At 40.2% G+C, this 16,828-nt stretch overlaps 2 protein-coding genes across 2 annotated transcripts in view; both read left to right on the plus strand.

The window, feature by feature from the left end:
- Window positions 1–13,910, plus strand: part of FYTTD1 (forty-two-three domain containing 1) — a 28,165-nt gene extending 14,255 nt beyond the window's left edge. The window contains exons 4-9 of the mRNA XM_042457409.1: window positions 2,477–2,589; window positions 6,303–6,399; window positions 7,501–7,562; window positions 8,798–8,872; window positions 9,186–9,312; window positions 12,058–13,910. Coding sequence (XP_042313343.1) covers window positions 2,477–2,589; window positions 6,303–6,399; window positions 7,501–7,562; window positions 8,798–8,872; window positions 9,186–9,312; window positions 12,058–12,153 — 570 coding nt within the window. The 3' untranslated portion in view covers window positions 12,154–13,910. The remainder of the gene's footprint in view (window positions 1–2,476; window positions 2,590–6,302; window positions 6,400–7,500; window positions 7,563–8,797; window positions 8,873–9,185; window positions 9,313–12,057) is intronic.
- The window catches only part of ARMC9 (armadillo repeat containing 9), a 1,183,007-nt gene that overhangs the window by 653,002 nt on the left and 513,177 nt on the right, over window positions 1–16,828 (plus strand). The window lies entirely within an intron of this gene.

Raw genomic sequence — 16,828 nt, forward strand, 5'->3', positions numbered from 1 at the left:
CACCATGTTGTACGTATTCTATACGTACTAGAGGGAGGTCTTTATCCCGCCCTAGAAAGCCATTTATAATGCATAAAAATACATGGGTGAGAACCAACTATACTCCTCTCAGGCCTTGAGTGACAATTTGGGATGGAGATAAAAGAGTGCCTGGAGAAGTCAACTGATTTTAATTGCTCCCAAGTAAATGTGCATAAGATAGCAGCCTTAGTGAATTTTAAGATACAGTTGGCCCTTCTTAAACACGGATTCAAGCATCCACGGTTTGAAAATGTTAAAAAAAGTATAAATTTCAAATATCAAACCTTGATTTTCCATTTTTTTTAAGGGACACCGTTTTGCTATGTCATTGTATTTAATGGGACTTGAGCATTAACGGATTTTGTTATCCATGAGGGATCTTGGAACCAAACCCCAGCGTATGACAAGTATTTATTCTGGCCTTTTGGCCCAAAATGGAATCCTATCAAAGGCTTAGAACTGTTGAATTTTACACACCATCAAAATTAAACACATAAAAATTGGGTGAAAAGAAAGAAACAAATTATTGAAACCACACTGAAGGGATCCAGCATAGTTGAAGCTGAAGCAAAGGAAGAAAAATTGAGATAGGTAGATAGGTGCAACCAGGAAGGACCAGACTCCCATCTCCACTAACTACAAGTATGATAATCTTGTGTTGTGGTAAAGTGGGGAGGTTCTTGTTCCAGTGGCTGGATTCGTGAAGGCAAGAGCTGCCTCCTGGTGACCGGGCAGGAGACTTCACAAAAGGTCCTTTCTTAAGCTACGGGCAACAGGAAGTGTATGCGTGTGCATCCATGCATATATAACTAAGTGTTAGCATATTAGGAGCCAATGGAGGGTAGTGGTGTGAGTAGTGGAGTAGGACTTTGAAGATTAGGGTTCAATTCCTCACTCAGCCAAGGAAATTCATTGTGTGTTTTTGGGTGAATTACACATTCTCAGCCACAGAAAACCCTCATGGTAGGTTCATTTTAGAATTGCCATAAATTGGAAACTGCTTCAAGGCACACGACAATAAGCATGTTACTAACATTGTGGACTTAATTGCAACAATGGTTTATGACTTTCAGTTTTAATTCATTCACTGAAGCTGTTGGAAGATCATTCACTTTTATGTACCATATAGTATTATTATTTATTTTTAGGTTTTATCATGCCATCTTGTATTATTCAAAAGACACATGTGAAATTTACAAACAGTAAAAATAATCCAGACATCTCAATAAAGCCAACATGCACAGCAACAGATTAACAGCAGATGATGAGCAGCTTCCAATGCTTAAGCAGCTTTCTTTGTCTTTTCAAATGTTCTTTATCAGTTTTACATAAATCATATATACATTCCATTATTCCATACAAATACATATCCATATTTAACATATACATCTATTTTTAATTCTTCTCCATATTTTTCCATATTTCTTTACTTCTTCTTTGTCAAAAGCCGTTTTTTTTAAGACAGGCTAAACAGTTATATTATTATTATTATTATTATTATTATTATTATTATTATTATATTAATGTTTATATTTATATCTTGCTTTCCCCAAAAATTAGAAACTAAAGTGGCTCACAATTTAAAAGAACAATACAATTAAAAACATACAAAAAGAAAGCACTGAAATAGAATTAAACTATTTACAGTATTAAAACAATTCACATTCATTAGAAGAATAAAAGGCAATTTAAAAGATAAAAAGCTCTTTATTCCCGTACTTCACATACACAATTATAGAAAGAAGAATACATTGTATAGCTAAATGAGGAAGCTATACATTTACAGTATATTGAAAGCATAAGAGACCATTCCAAACATTCCTTCCTTGTACAAAATACCCATGTAAAAACAACAAGGTTTCTGGGGTCCAGCCAGGTAGCTCGGATTTACTCAATATAATGAGAAAAGAGTGTCATTTTCAGTGTTGGATCTTTCTTTGTTACTGTATTGTTCAGTAGCTTGAACTTTATAATAGAAGATGTTGTAACATTATTTTAAGTAAAACAGAGTCTCATGGCATCTTAATAGCTAACTGAAGTCCAAAGCACACTGGAGCAATAATCCAGTTTGAGACGTCTTTAAAGGCCCTAGCTCAATGCTAGAGAATCCTGGAAACTGTAGTTCTGTGAGACATTTAGCCTTCTCTGTCAGAGAGCTCTGGTGCCTGGAAAACTGCATTTCCCAGGATTCCCTAGCACCGTTAAAACAATGTCAAAATGGATTATTTCTGCAGTGTGTTTTGGACTAGAATTATGGTGGTGGACACTTTCTTGGATGTCACTAAATGAAGTGGTCTCTATTCCACAAAAGCTTCTGTCACCATAAACCTATGAGTATTTTAAATGCCCAAAGAATGGGTAGTATATAGTAATTTTTTTTAAATAGGCTTCACACTGCCTGTTCTCTGGGAATGTGTAGGCCTAACTTCTAATACAGACTTCTATTTTTTAAAAGAACATACAGCGAAACTACTCAGTTTTGAAAAGGAAGACAACCATTCAAAGATCATCTGAGTTACAGAGGAAGCAAGGAGCTATTTTCAGGAGGCCTACCTTGTTAAACAGAAGGTGAGATCTATGTGCCATTTGCAAATGCCAGCCCTTTCAAATGATTTTTGTTCCCCTGACAAATCCATTTTGACAGCTGTAGGAGAAAGAAATGTACTTTTTCCAGTCATCTGGAAATAAATTACTTGATAAAGAGAAAATGTTCTGTGTACAAGAGAAATTCTCTCTCTGGTGTCATAATGGGTGGATTTACCCATCTATGCTATTTCATAGAATCATAGAGTTGGAAGAGACCACTAGGGCCATCCAGTCCAACCCCCTTCTTCTGCCATGCAGGAAATCCAAATCAAAGCATCCCTGACAGATGGCCATCCAGCCTCTGTTTAAAGGCCTCCAAGGAAGGAGACTCTATCACCCTCTGAGGGACTGTATTCCACTGTCGAACAGCCCTTACTGTCAGGAAGTTCCTCCTAATGTTGAGGTGGAATCTCTTTTCCTGTAGCTTGCATCCATTGTTCCGGGTTCTGTTCTCTGGAGCAGAAAAAAACAAGCTTGTTCCCTCCTCAATATGACATCCCTTCAAATATTTAAACAGCGCTATCATATCACCTCTCAACCTTCTTTTCTCCAGGCTAAACATCCCCAGCTCCCTAAGTCGTTCCTCATAGGCCATGGTTTCCAGACCCTTCACCATTTCTGTCGCCCTCCTTTGGACACGCTCCAGTTTCTCAATGTCTGAATTGTGGCGCCCAGAACTGGACACAATATTCTAGGTGGGGCCTGACCAAAGCAGAATACAGTGGCACTATTACTTCTCTTGATCTAGACACTATACTTTTATTGATGCAGCCTACAATCGCATTGGCCTTTTTAGCTGCCGCATCGCACTGTTGACTCATGTTCAACTTGTAGTCTACTTGGACTCCTAGATCTCTTTCACACGTAGTTTCATTCAGCCAAGTGTCCCCCATCCTATATTTGTGCATTTTATTTTTCTGCCCTAAGTACCTTACATTTCTCTGTGTTGAATTTCATTTTGTTAGCTTTGGCCCAGCTTTCTAGTCTATTCAGGTCATTTTGAATGTTGATCCTGTCCTCTGGGGTATTAGCTATTCCTCCTAATTTGGTGTCATCTGCAAATTTGATAAGTATTCCCCCAATTTTTTCCTCCAAGTCATTGATAAAGATGTTGAATAGCACTGGGCCCAGGACAGAGCCCTGTGGGACCCCACTGGTCACTTCTCTCCAGGATGAAAAGGAGCCATTGTTGAGCACCCTTTGGGTTCGGCCAGTCAACCAATTACAAATCCATGTAACAGCTGCCTTGTCTAGCCCACATTTTACAAGCTTGTATGCAAGAATGTCATGGGAAACCTTGTCAAAGGCCTTACTGATATTTGGATAAACTATGCTGAACTTGGAGCAGGAGAAGTCAGGTTTTGGCTAATTTTTTAAAAAATTATGAAACATATATTCATACATACATAGAACAATCACATAACAAACAACACTTATACCTACAGCGACATTATTTTGTGGACCTTCTGGAGCGAAACTAGTATTCTGTATACAGTATCTCATTGCCTTCAAGCCTTTATTCTTAACTTTAATCTGTTTTACTTATCTATGTGTTAGGGCCAGAACAAACGGCCCGCCCTTTCCAAAGACGGATTGGGACTGCGGCAAACACATGCCATGGCCCCAATCTGCCTTGGATCCGCCTCCTTGTTCAATCAGCTTCTGGACATGTGGCATCAAAATGCCATGCTTCAAAGCTGCCCAAACGGTAGGGTAAAAGGGCTGTCTGTTCGGCCCCTCTGACTCTCTGCTATATAATCCTTTTGCCCTCTTGTTTTACTTGTTCTCTTTCTTTCTTCTCTTCATCTAAACTGCTTTTTCCTCATTCCTTTTATTTCATTCCTTTCTTCCTCCCTCTCCCTCTCTCTCTCTTCTAACCTCTCAACTTCCCCATCTCTCGTTTTTTTAAATTATTTTTTTTATTTTAGGTTTTCCATTAAAATATACAAAGTTTGCATAACGTGACAAAAACAGCAACAACAACCATTAACTACAGGGCCAAGGGTATGTGTCAGATGAATAATTATTTTGCAGCAGAGTTACAAAACTGGTCCTCTGCAAGAGCCAGGGAATCTGGCCTATCTAGCTGTAAAGTGTCTATCCAGAGATCCATCTGTGATGTAGTTTGACAGTGGAACACACTCCCTCAGCGTGTGGTGGGATTTCCTTCCTTGGAGGTCTTTAAACAGAGGCTGGATGGCCATCTGTCGGGGATGCTTTGATTGAGATTTCCTGCATGGCAGGGGGTTGGACTGGATGGCCCTTGCAGTCTCTTCCAATTCTGTGATCCTATTAATTAGGAGGTTGGATCCAAAGGGAGTGATGATAAATATAGTCAATAAAGATAATCCAGTCTGCTTGAAATGTCTCATTCCTTCTGTGACCAATGCAAAATCTATTTATAGCACATAATCAATCACATACCCCAAATTCTAACCCACCAGTTTTCAGTGGACAGGTCACCTGACTTCCAACATTTGGCTACCTCTAATCTGTCAATAGTGAGGAGAAAAATGATCAGTTTCCTATGTTTCAAGTTAGAATTGTCTTTAACAAATATAGAAAGCAAAATTAAAATTGAACAAAATTTATGGTTTGAGCAGTGATACATGAAATTTATTAAAGGACTGCATCCCAGAATGTTCTCACTTTAGGGCATTCAATCCCCGTATGTATATAAGAGCCTCTAGATTTACAACCCTTCCAGCAATCTGGAGAAAGTGTTTTAACTATTTTGGACAGTGTAACAGATGTGAGATACTATCTATGAATGGTTTTCAGGGTATATGGATGCTGAGTGGAATTTGTATGGAGGGGGTGAAGATCAAATATGACCCCATACAGCCTCTTAAATCGTGGCTTTCAGTTCTGTTTGCCAGAATGAGTGCATATATTGGTCTTTCCCATATGAATTTTCCAGGATATGTTTGTAGATAAGTGATACCGTCCCTTTAGTATGAGATGCGGTGTTCAAACAATAATTTAAAAAAAAAAAAGATAGCGGAGAAGGAGTTTCTCCTGCGGAGGCTAAAGAGGAGTCAGTTTTAAAAGCAGTAATTATATGGCCAGCTGTCACAGCATGTCTCTGATGTAGAGGAACCACCGCTTTCTGGGGCTTTTCTATAAGCACACGGTGTGCATAATGGATGTCTTTTGTGTGTGGGTTCATCAGCAGTCCATTTCATCCAATCTCTCATCTCTTCTCATTTGTCTGTAATGGCAAATTTGAATCAAAGCTGGATAAAGGTAAGCGTGTCATCCCCCCCCCCTTTCCTCCCTTCTTGAAAAAGGATAATGAAAGTATTGATATCAAATATTTTCTGTTAAGTAGATTTGACAGTCTTTACATATGGCTGTGCCCAGGTCATTTTCAGAGCTTGTGAATGTTACTTGAGGCTATTCTGACTGAGAGATTTTGATTTGAGACTGAGAGTCAGTGACTTGCATTTACAGTGGTCTACTTGGGGTTGATAAATTTGTTTGGTTCTATCCATTTTTTAAAACCTGTTTGATAGCTGGAAATACTGAATTTCCACATATTTGACATTTCCTTGAGACTCTCCTCGGGGAAAAATTTAGATTGTAATCTTGAGGCAGGGAACATGTATTTTTGTGATATTTATTTGTTATATTTCCTTGTAACAGAGTAATGTACTGTTTTGATAATTATTATAATATTTTATCATTGCTTACAGAACTAATATACAATCCCCTTCTGCCAGGATTGGGAATAAGTTATACCAGCAGAAAGACACACGCCAGGCAACTTTTCTCTTCAGGAGGGGCCTGAAGGTATCATAGAAAACACAGCAAATGTGCTAAACTCTTCCTGCATTTCTCTAGTTGAGGTGTCTGATAATCCAGATAAAATCTGAAGAAAACATGGCTAAAACATGGCCTGAGATCTGCTTCTAATGCTGTTTTATGATAGCTATTAAGATTTGGTAGCATTACTAGAAGAGTTCATATCAGAGTGTAGTCTTGGGTATGCATTGTGCATCTAAGGTGCAACCTAAGGACATCAGATAGGATGGATTGTATGATGATAATGCAGGGTTTGCATAGACTTGATTCATGTTTTGGCAAAGCTTTCAATCAAAAATGAAAAAGTGGAATGTACATCATTCCTTTGGAGGGAGGGAGATCAGAATTTTTTTCTGGAAAGTCAACTGTGGTTTCATTCCACTGATGTGAGCATATGTACTGAAGCAGCAGATCATATGTATAGAAGCAGACTATCTTAAAGCAAAGCCAGGTAGCTGTAAAGTGAGGTCCTGAACATAGTGCCTACACAGTGTTGGAAGTTGGGAGCAACTCTTGGGAGAGCAAGAACAAAATACTTGAGTTGGAGGGGCAAGGAGGGGCACTCAGAGCAAAAGATATGTGAGAGAGCATTTTATTCAGTACATTACTAGACACACAGTCTTTGCAGCACTGGGTGGGCCTGTGGACTTGGAACAGTAATACTTTAGAATGTCGAAATCTCCCACACATCACCTGACCTTTGGGATTCACTAAGCCCTTTAAAATAAGGGTCTCTGTATATTGAGGCTTATTTTGATACATTCTGCTTTAAAATTCTTTATTTTCAAAGCAATTAACAGTTGGCTTGACCATCGTATTGTTATTATGCCAGTCTGCTCTGTAGATTCCTATTGCAACACATACATGGGTTCTTGTGGAAAATGTGACTGCCAACCCCTAAACCAGTTAGGAGGTCTGTGTTAGTTAAGTTTGAGACAAAGTTTACAATGGTTTATTGAGTAGTGGCAATTACTTCCTTCATCAGTTTTTCCCTGCTCCCAACACTCTCGGTAATTCCCCCCACCCACATGGGCTTCAACTTGCTTGCTGTATTTGTATGACTAAATATTTCTATTTTCCCTCTCCTAGGTGCAAGCACAAGTACATCCAGAAGATAATCTCAGTGGCCAGGGCGCAAAAAGAACTCGTCTGTAGGTCTTCTAATTTAAATGGCTCAACCAATCACAGATTATGAGTGAATGTTCAGGCTGATACTTTATTTTATCATTGGCCGGTGTAACAGCTTGCTGATGTATGTCTGATTCTGGCAACTGGAAATATCTGTTGCCTTGTGAAGCTGGAAGCAGTAAGAGCTGCAGCAGGAGTAGTGGAGTACCAGAAGGGTTGTGCTTTGTTGCTAATTTAGGACAGTTCATTTTATTTATACCCTGTCCTATATCAGAAGATCTCAGGTTGGGGTACAGAGAGTAAAACAACAATTTAAAACCATATAAAACATTATAGGGTAATTTAAAACAGTTTGAAGCATTTTAAAACCGTTTAAAACAATTTAATCTGTAAATGAAGAAGCATGCATTATATCCAAGCTCTACATTGTAGTCAGGCCATGATCCTGAGATCACCGAGATAGACAGTTGGCCTGTCCAGATGCTTCTTCACCTCAAAGCCTGCCACATTTTGCTTCTTGTTTTTAAGATCCATTAATGAAAAAAACTGTGTGTCTTCTTAATTTTGCTGGCTGAGTGGTTGCTTCTAGCAGAGCCTTTCTTCACTAGCTCTAATGCAGTGACAAACCTTCAGCTCTGCCATCAAAGAATCAGAGTTTCTGCCCAAATGTGAGAGGATATTTGCCTGTGACTGTCCTCCTTCCAATCTAATTATGGGTTTTCTTTATGACACCAGATTCAGCTGCTTGAAGCAGAACTGCAGATTTAGTCATATGCTGTCATGCTGTAGACAACATAATCTTTCTCTAGCCAGCTCTCCTGTGGTTCATGAGACACAAAGCATACTGACATGTTAACCAGAAAGTTAAAAAATTGTTGCTTCCCATGTGGGAGCCTATATTGATTGGCTGAACATAATTTCTCAGCCAGCCAGCTGTTTTGTCCTGATAGTCTTCACTTATCCAGTTTAAAAATGGACTTGTCAGTGCAGTCAGCTGAAAGCAAATAGCTAACACACACAAAAAATTAGTTTTATCATTGCACAGCTAATTTCTTGTACTGTTTGTCTGTACACAGGGGGGATTTGTGGCTAACTGCTGTATAATGTCTCCTGGACTGGCAGTTGTTTACCCAGCACTTCAGAGTTCCATTCTTGTGCTATAGTTAAAGTATCACCTAGGGAGGAATGTGTGCTATATAATGCCAAAGGGTTGACCGTATATTGGTCTGGAAATATGGTTCTTATTTCTCCCAACCAGATGGCGAACATCCACTACTAATGGAGGAATTTTGACTGTATCTATTGACAATCCTGGTGCAATTCCTTCTCCAATGTGAGTAAAGCCACTTTACTTTCCAAAGTCTTGGTTGATGGGGATAGGTATGGGAACTGAAGAAAATGTACTCCTAGCTGGCAAGGGTTGCTTGTAGTGTTTAAGTCCAGCAGTAGGATCTACTTCCAAACTAACGATTACAAAAGAGGAAGACTGATTCAAGACATAAGGCCACATGTCTTGAATCAGTCTTCCTCTTTTGTAATTGTTAGTATGGAAGTAGACCCCTTTTCCTTCCTATTTTAAGTTTTGGTGAAATAAACCATTTCAGCTGCAACTGTTTAAGGTGCCATTATAATTTCTTTCTCTACAGTTCTTTGAAGCCAAGGGTAAGCAGTACGCCTATACCTCCCTTTCTTATGAAGCGGGAACAGTCAGAGGAGAAGAAGGTTCCTAAAGGAGTCCCACTGCAGTTTGACATTAACAGTGTTGGAAAACAGGTTAGCTATTCCAAGCTATCCTGCATTCAGATAAAACAGCTGTGCTGTGTTGATACAAAATATGCCCCATATTGGGCTGTTTTATTTTACTTGATAATATTTGGGCTGCTTCATTATACTTCAGAGCTTGCTGTGGAACGTTAGAGCTTTCTTTCTGAAATGGTTTTCAGCTACTTGCACATTCCAGGTGCAAGAAAGTGGTCTGATAAGGTATTTCACATAATTATCTTTCTCTATTGATAGGCCTTGCCTCCCTCCCCCAGCACGTTACTTTATAAAAAAATTTTTTTCCTACATCCGTTCATTTTTGCTTCTTTTTTCCCCCCCTTTCAACTATCCTTCCTCTTTCTTGTTCTTCCAAAATTGGAAGCCTTACAGTCTGCTCCACTGAATCCACTCTGATCAAGATAAACCATTTCCCCCCTGGTCTGATTGATTTCCATCCTTCCACATCTAGACCATCTCTGCTTAGACCTTAATGCAATATTTCTTAAACAGTTTGAACCTAGGCCCTCTCTTCTGCCCCTACTAAGCCAAGTTCCAATCATATGTTCAGTAGGTGCACTTAAGGTAAATGGTTTGTGTTCACAGCTGTTTGAGGAGAGTTTTTGACAGTGGCATAAATCTCTTTCCCCTTTTTCTTTCATTGCTTCCACTTTTATTGAACCCCCCACTTGTCATGGTTCACTTACAAGGTCCAGTGGGGGAGAAAGATGTTGACTGAAGCTCATACTAGGGTCAAGTGTTGGTTTAGCACTGTTCACTCACTTGGAAGGCCTGGTTGTTGAGCAGGCGAACGAACCAGCCAGTCAAAGCAGTGAAGATGTTCAGGCATCTGAAGAAGGGTTCTGCTTGGTTACTCCGGAAGATGAGCCAAACTGTGGAAAATTTGTGGTTCCTCTTTCTCCTGTTTGCTAATTTTCTTCTTAGGATTTCTTGCAGAACTAAGATACCTGCAGGATCAGTCGACATTATCTAGGAGCTAGGTGGCCCCCATCTTCATTGTTGGGCAATTTCTAGGTGCTAAGGTGCTGCATTTGACCTCCAGAATATCCATGGGCTGCATTCCAAACCATGACTATTGGATTTTTGTGGGGGTTTTTGGGCTATGTGGCCATGTTCTAGAAGATTTTCTTCCTGACGTTTCACCAGCCACAGATGGTTTTTGAAGTGGGTTATAATTCTCAGAGCATCAGGAAGTGCAGTCCATCTTAAGAATAAGCCACATGCTCACCAGGTGCGTTGTGTATGTAGGAAAGTGCAACAATTTTTCCACTGTTGCAACTACACCACAAAAAAACAACAACAACAACAACAAAACAAACCTATGGTAGAAGCTACAAAGTTTGACTGGGGGGGGTCACATGTTGCCTATGCCTGACCTAACTTTATGGACTAAAGATACCTGAGAAACCAGGATATCCCTTCCCCAAGGTTCCATCTCAAGTCTGTGACTTCTACAATTAAGGCCTAGAATATATATATATATATACTCATAGAGTTGGATGAGACCCTAAGGGAGCCCTGGTGGCACAGTGGTTAAGTACCTGTACTGCAGCCACTCACTCAAAACCATAAGGTTGTGAGTTCAGTACTGTACCAGCAAAAGGGCTCAAGTTTGACTCAGGTTTGCATCCTTCCAAGGAAGGAGCTAAAATGAGGACCCAGATTGTTGGGGCAATTAGCTTACAGTTGTAAACCGCTTAGACACTGCTAGTTTGGTATGAAGTGGTATATAAATTAAGCTGTTTGTTTTGTCATCCAGTCCAATGCTATTCTGCCAAGCAGGAAATTAATGCCAAAGTACTCCTGAAGAAGGAGACCCCATCACCCTTCAATGCAGTGTATGCCACGGTCAAACACCTTTTAGAATCGTAGAGTTGGAAGAGACCACAAGGGCCATCCAGTCCAACCCCCTGTCATGCAGGAAATCCAAATCAAAGCATCCCCAACAGATGGCCATCTAGCCTCTGCTTAAAGACCTCCAAGGAAGGAGACTCCACTACACTCCGGAAGAGTTAGTTCCACTGTCGAACCCCTTACTGTCAGGAAGTTCTTCCTAATGTTGAGGTGGAATCTCTTTTCCTGCAGCTTGCATCCATTGCTCTGTGTCTTATTCTCTGGAGCAGCAGAAAACAAGCTTGCTCCCTCCTCAATGTGACATCCTTTCAAATATTTAAACAGGGCTATCATATCACCTCTTAACCTTCTTTTCTCCAGGCTAAACATCCCCAGCTCCCTAAGTCGTTCCTCATAGGGCATGGTTTCTTAGTACTGTACATACATTAATGTTTGAAGGGAAGCAGCTGAAAATATGCATGAGTCTGTTCATGTTCAAACATTTTTGGCAGAGATCTTTCTTTGTCCCACTATCTTCACAGGTTTGTTTGGTGGGAACACGGGAGAGGACTTTGTCCCTGGCTGCTCCCAGACTTTTGAACTCCTTTCCCTGGGAAGCTAGGATGGCTCCTTCTTTGCTCTCCTGCTGCTAGCAAGTCAAAACTTTCCTATTACATCAGGCTTTTAGGAATTAACTGTGATGGGCTTTTATGGTGCCCTGTTTTATCATTTGTAAGCTGCCTTGAGTCCAGTTATTGAGAAAAATCAGAGGTGGTGTGGGGTTGTAAATGGATGGAGGATCATAATGATGACAATGTTAACCAGTTATTGTTGTCATTTTTATCCCTCTTCAGGCTATTTTAATGCATGAATGTTGTGGTAACTTATGTGTTCCTTTGTTTATAGACTAACATGACCCTCAATGAACGTTTTGGGATCCTGAAGGAACAACGGACGACCATCTCTCAGAACAAAGGCAGCCGTTTTGTAACTGTGGGCTAGGGGCCACAAAGAGACATCCCATCTTTCTAAGTAACAGTGGGCCAAAAAGTATGGGGATATATTGGACTTTGTCTCAAGATGCTGATGAAGCTGAACATGTTTGGGTTTTTTTTAAAAAAAATATAAAGATTGATTTCACTTAAAATAGTTGGAGAAAAAACACAACCCTAAGATGATAGTGGACCATAAAAACAAGAAAATTCAGTATGCTTATTTAATAGTTTCATGTTACCTGGAAGAGGAAAAATGCCCACATAACCCCAAGGAGGGAAAAGGCAAATGTGCTGACTTTGATTTCTTAAGCAGCCAATGGATGTTGGTGCTGAATTGGTCTTTGCTCCATCCATTGCTACAAAGCAACAACTCGTGTCATTTTATTATACCTTGCTGCCAACATCTGAAATCTCGCTTGGCATCCACCTTGCAGTGAAGAACATTGACCCCTTCCTGGCCACTTTCCTGCTGCTTTATTTCAGAGTTCTTGGATCCTTTAAAGTTCTGCAGTTTGCCTGACGCACTGGAAGTTCAGTTGTTTGGAAACAAGCAGTGATATAACAATGCAACATTTCGCAGAGGAAAATAGGTGTAATGAGCCATTTCCATCACACCTATTATCACACTTTTTAAGCTACTAGTAAGGCACCTCTGAGGGTCAATATGAATCTAGTCCTTGTGCTTGAGAAATGAACACATTGGTCTCTGTGGGTAAAATGTTTAACCAATGTGTGTGGTAGGTTTCTTTTTTTAAAAAAACAGTGACTTTGCTTTAGAATTCACAAGCTGAAACTTTGCGTTGATGACCATTTTGTGTTACCAGATGAATTATTTTATTTGTTACTTAGTTGTGTTGTAGAAATGTGACTTTTGTGACTCCTGTAGTTGGCAGTAGTTTCAACAGGTGAGTGTAATGGGGATCAAGAAACCTTCCTGTTGTACCAAGGGATTGGAAGCGGTGGAGTCAACATATCAGCAAACACTCAAACCTTCATGTGTGCTGGCTTTTTTAATTTAAATGGACATGTGTTATCATTTTCAGGATGTGTACAAGGTTGAGCATCCCTGAGTTTGGCATCCAGACTTAACTGAGGTTAGCCATGTTAAGAGGCATGGCTTGAGCCAGGCCTGTCATGATACCACTTGCTTCCTGGACTAAGCATGTCCATAGTGCTGCATTTGGGGAACATCGGCAAAAGGATTCTTCATGGTTTGCTCAGTCTCAGAAACCTGGTATATTTGAGACAGTATCTATTTTTCTGTTTAAAAAATAAGTCCCAAATAATGTGTTTATCATAAAGGGTCATGGCAAAAACCTCCCTGGCAGTCGTGGAGACCCGTTTAGAGCCCCGTTTAGAGCAGTTTTAAGGTAGTCATGCACCCATGAAAATTAGTGTTTAAATTCTTCTCTTTTTAATTCTTTGAAATACCTTCTGTAACTTTGGAATAAAAAACAACAACACATTTGGAATATTAAAGGGTTTTTTACGTTTTGTTAGTAGGAATTCTGTTGAAGAAATCTATTAGAACTGATGTAGATGGTATGTTGATAAGCATCCTGTGTTTGATTTCTACCAGGATGCAAGTAAAAAAAATCCTTTTGCATCAACATGGATGCAAAACATTGATGCAATGCATCTCAAGAAAGCTAGTTTGTATTTAAGGAGAATATGCTTTAAGCTGTACCTTTTGGTATTTTTTTTGAGAAGTTAATACTATTCTAAAACTGTTACACTTTTTAAAAATAAAAATGTTCCAAGGCTGTGGTGGTGTGCACTTGAGATTGACTTTTGCAACCGCTTATTTGCAAGAGATCACTTAGCACTTACTATCTCCCACATCTTTGATACGACATTTAAGTACTTGCATAGCACGCTAATCTTAAGGAGGGTTACATAACTTGGGGAAGTTATTTTGTGAACCATGTGTATTTGAAAAATTACTTTTTGGACTCACAACACTGTAGAGGTATATTTGAAAATTCTATCATTGGCACTGGATAGACAGGCCCTACGGGGAGCCCTCGTGATGTGCGAGGGGCAGCGCTTCCAAACGCAACTCGCCCCTCACACATGACGAGGGCGTCAAAATGGCGGTGCCCTGTACATACGGGCACCGCCATTTTGACGTGATGGGCGTATAGCGTCCCGACGCCTTTGTGACGCCACAACATAACGGCACGGCAGAAAGAACGTGCTTTTTGCGGGTTCTTTTTGCTGCACGAGGGAGCCACCCGGGCAGCAGCAGACCTCCATTTTTGGGCAGTCTGTATCCCACCCTTTTTGGGTGGTTTGTATCCCGCCATTGTCACTGGTTTAAAGACATTGTAGTCAATGAATGAATAGATATGTATATGTCCTAGGATGGTCCTGCTTGGGAAAAGGGAGATCAGTGCATTCTATGATATTGCCTTCAGTTTTTGTATAAGTGTTTTTAAAAAATTAGTGATGAAGCATTGAAGTCCTGATGAACTTACTGGAAACCAACATTTCCTCTAAGCCTCTTACTTAGCAGCCATTCGTATTGCTTGAGCTCTGCTCCTTTATAATCTGCTTCCCATTTCATGCAACTTCAAGTCACCAGTCGGAAATCTGCCATGCTCTTTATCACTAAGGGATTTTGAGCCTAGCGCTTGCCCTAATAGCTTTGCCTTGGCTGGCTGAGATTAGATAGAGAGCTATTTAAATGTGCATTTAGTGCTTCTGTGGCTCTAAAGGATGAGGGTTAAGATACAGTGGTCACAAAGCTGGATTAACTGTTAGTTGCAATTTAGGGGCCCAATTCTTTTCCTGGCATGGGTCTTGCTCCAATATCCTTTAAAAAATCCTTATCTGCTAACTAATAGAGCCTGCTTCTTCCTCAAAGCAAGGTTTTAATGGCCGGCATCCATAGTTTTTGGTGGTTTTTTTCGGGCTCTGAAAATACCAGCCACATACGCTGGTGAAACGCCAGGAAGAAACCTTTCTGGATCATGGCCACATAGCCCGAAAAAACCCACAAAAACCTAAGGACTATACTTAGTTTTTTGTGGTTTTTAGGGCTGTGTGGCCATGTTCTAGAAGAGTTTATTCCTGATGTTTCATCAGCATCTGTGGCTGGTATCTTCTGATTTCTGAAAAATCAGAAAAGAAGGGTCAGCTCTAGTTAGTACTTAGATGGGAAACCACCACTGTAAGAGCTGTTCAACAGTGGAACACACTCCTTCCTTGGAGTGTAGTGGGGTCTCCTTCCTTGGAAGTCTTTAAACAGAGGCTGGATGGCCACCTGTTGGGTGTGCTTTGATTGAGAGTTCCTGCATGGCAGGGGGCTGGGCTGGATGGCCCTTGTGGTCTCTTCCAACTCTATGATTCTGTGAACAGATTGGCTGTGCTTTCTGTAAGAAGAGTGCTCTCAAGTATGGAATTGAATTCCCAAAAAATTAAAGCTGCATGGCAGAATGGGGTTGGGCTGGATGGCCCTTGTGGTCTCTTCCAACTCTGTGATTCTATGATTCACTCAGATTTCAGCAATGGGTAGGAAAGCAAACTCAGTTGCTTTGTTGTTGGGTTATTTTTGACTTATGGTGACCCCAGAAGTGAACCGATCATAGGGTTTTCTTGGCAAGTTTCTTCAGCAGGGGTTTGACATTGTCATCCTCTGTGGCTGAGGGAGTGCGACTTTGCCCAGGGTCACCCAGTGGGATTTTATGCTCAAGCGGGGGTTCAAATCCTGATCTCCAGAATCATAATACAAAGCTCAGACCACATCATTTATTTTAGTAATTAAAATTGTGATGGGAAGACGGTTACTGTAAAAGCCAGCTGAAATGGAAATGGAGCTTCTTAATATACATTAATATATATTTTTTCAAAACGTATGTTTGCATATTTAGGCACTGAAAAGGGGTATTGTTACAAATGTTAGTATTCTGTAGCTGGGAAATCAAAAGGCAAGACAGTACTATAATAATAATAATAATAATAATAATAATAATAATAATAATATAGTTTTATTTATATTTCCCGCCTTTCCCTGCAGATCGAGGCGGGAGTACAAACAATGCATTTAAAATTACAGTTCAGTTAAAATTACAATTTATTTAAAATGAAGTCCATAGAAACACAAGAATAAATCAATCCTATAGAAATTCCCTAACAACATCTAACTTCCAATACATGCTCAAAATGAAGTGTCTTCTTATAATTGTTATAGCAGATCAGGGGAATAGGCTCGCCGGAAGAGATCCATCTTGAGTGCCTTCTTGAAGGTGTAAGAAGGATCTCCTCTGGCAAGCCATTCTACAATTTGGGAGCCATAGCAGTGAATGCCCTGTGGGAAGTAGATCTTAATCTGGTCCTTGGATAATCCAATAGATTCTTCCCAGTAGTTCTGAGAGTGCAGGGCGGATTGTGTCGGGAGAGGCGTTCCCTCAAGTAACTTGGGCCCAAGCCACGTAGGGCTTTAAAGGTAAAAACCAACACTGTACTGCGCCCGGAAACTAATCAGGAGCCAGTGAAGCGATTTTAGAACTGGTGTTATGTGGTCTGACCTAGATGTTGCAGTGACCAATCTGGCTGCTGCATTTTGCAACAGTTGTTTCTGTACTGGAAGCCTCATACCCAGCAAAGGGATGCCAACTCCTGTATTGGGACCGCTACCCACCAGTCAGTTGAAGAAATAAGTAGCAGAATGCTACCACATT

Source organism: Sceloporus undulatus, chromosome 3, assembly GCF_019175285.1.
Source record: "Sceloporus undulatus isolate JIND9_A2432 ecotype Alabama chromosome 3, SceUnd_v1.1, whole genome shotgun sequence".
In the NCBI taxonomy this organism is placed as follows: domain Eukaryota; kingdom Metazoa; phylum Chordata; class Lepidosauria; order Squamata; family Phrynosomatidae; genus Sceloporus; species Sceloporus undulatus.